The sequence below is a fragment of the Nanorana parkeri genome, unplaced genomic scaffold, assembly GCF_000935625.1.
Source record: "Nanorana parkeri isolate BGI_ZX_2015 unplaced genomic scaffold, ASM93562v1 scaffold3505, whole genome shotgun sequence".
NCBI classification, from domain to species: Eukaryota; Metazoa; Chordata; class Amphibia; order Anura; family Dicroglossidae; genus Nanorana; species Nanorana parkeri.
Genome location: NW_017309773.1, coordinates 21988 through 23010, shown reverse-complemented (window position 1 = coordinate 23010; position 1023 = coordinate 21988). Strand labels below are relative to the sequence as shown.

The 1023-nt window shown below is 55.0% G+C and overlaps 1 protein-coding gene across 1 annotated transcript in view; it reads right to left on the bottom strand.

Moving 5' to 3' along the window:
* The window catches only part of MST1 (macrophage stimulating 1), a 24584-nt gene that overhangs the window by 21624 nt on the left and 1937 nt on the right, over positions 1–1023 (bottom strand). The window contains exon 3 of the mRNA XM_018575059.1: positions 564–810. Within this exon, the coding sequence (XP_018430561.1) occupies positions 564–810 (247 nt within the window). The remainder of the gene's footprint in view (positions 1–563; positions 811–1023) is intronic.

Genomic DNA, 1023 nt, shown 5'->3' with positions numbered 1-1023 from the left:
CGCACCTACCTTCACACAGCACCCCCTTCCTATATACTGAAACTAGGGGTACAATGAGCACCTACCTGCACCCAGATCCCTCTTGCCATATATAGGTAGACTAGGGGTACAGCAGGCACCTACCCGCACCCCCGTCCCACACACTTAGACTGGGGGTACAATGAGCACCTACCTGCACCCCCCATCTCATACCCATGCACATACAGCCCTGGGGTACATGCACCCAGCACCCCCGACCCACACACTGACAGACTGGGGGTACAATGGGCACCTACCTGCACCCAGATCCCTCTTCCCATAGATAGACTTGGGGTACAGCAGGAACCTACCTTCACACAACACCCCCCTGGGGGTACAATGAGCACCTACATGCACCCAGATTATATATATATAGACTGGGGGTACAGCAGGCACCTATCAGCACCCCATTCCTATATACAGAGAGACGGTGGGAACAATGAGCACCTACCTGCACCCCCATCTCATACACATACAGCCCTGGGGTACCTGCACCCAGCACCCCCAACACACACTGACACACTGGGGGTGCGGTGGGCACTTACCTGCAGTCCAGCACACTAGAGCATTTCTTGGCACACACGTGGACGTCTCCTTTCATCTCCACCTTCTGGTCTCCCTCGTGGAGGTGCGACAGCTCGGTGGCTTTGGATCGCTGGTAGTCATTGAGGGGGCTGAGCTGAGCTGTGAGAGACGGACACAGAACACACCGGATGAGAGGACGCCGGACATCATCCTCCCCCTCCGCTCCCCATCCTCCGGCTTCAGAACCAAAACTACTGCTGCCGTCGCCTATAGAAACCACGCAGATTCTTAGCCCATGCAGGGTGTAGGAAGTGGCTGCAAAGAGCTTACCGAGAGATCAGCAGCCCTAAAACTGAACAAAAAGGGAGGCAGCCACCCGCGGAGAGACTACAAGTGTCAGCGAGGAAACACAATGTAACAACCTATTATTTATTGTACTACGCCTGACCTCTGACCTCTGACCCCATATCACTGCAAGAA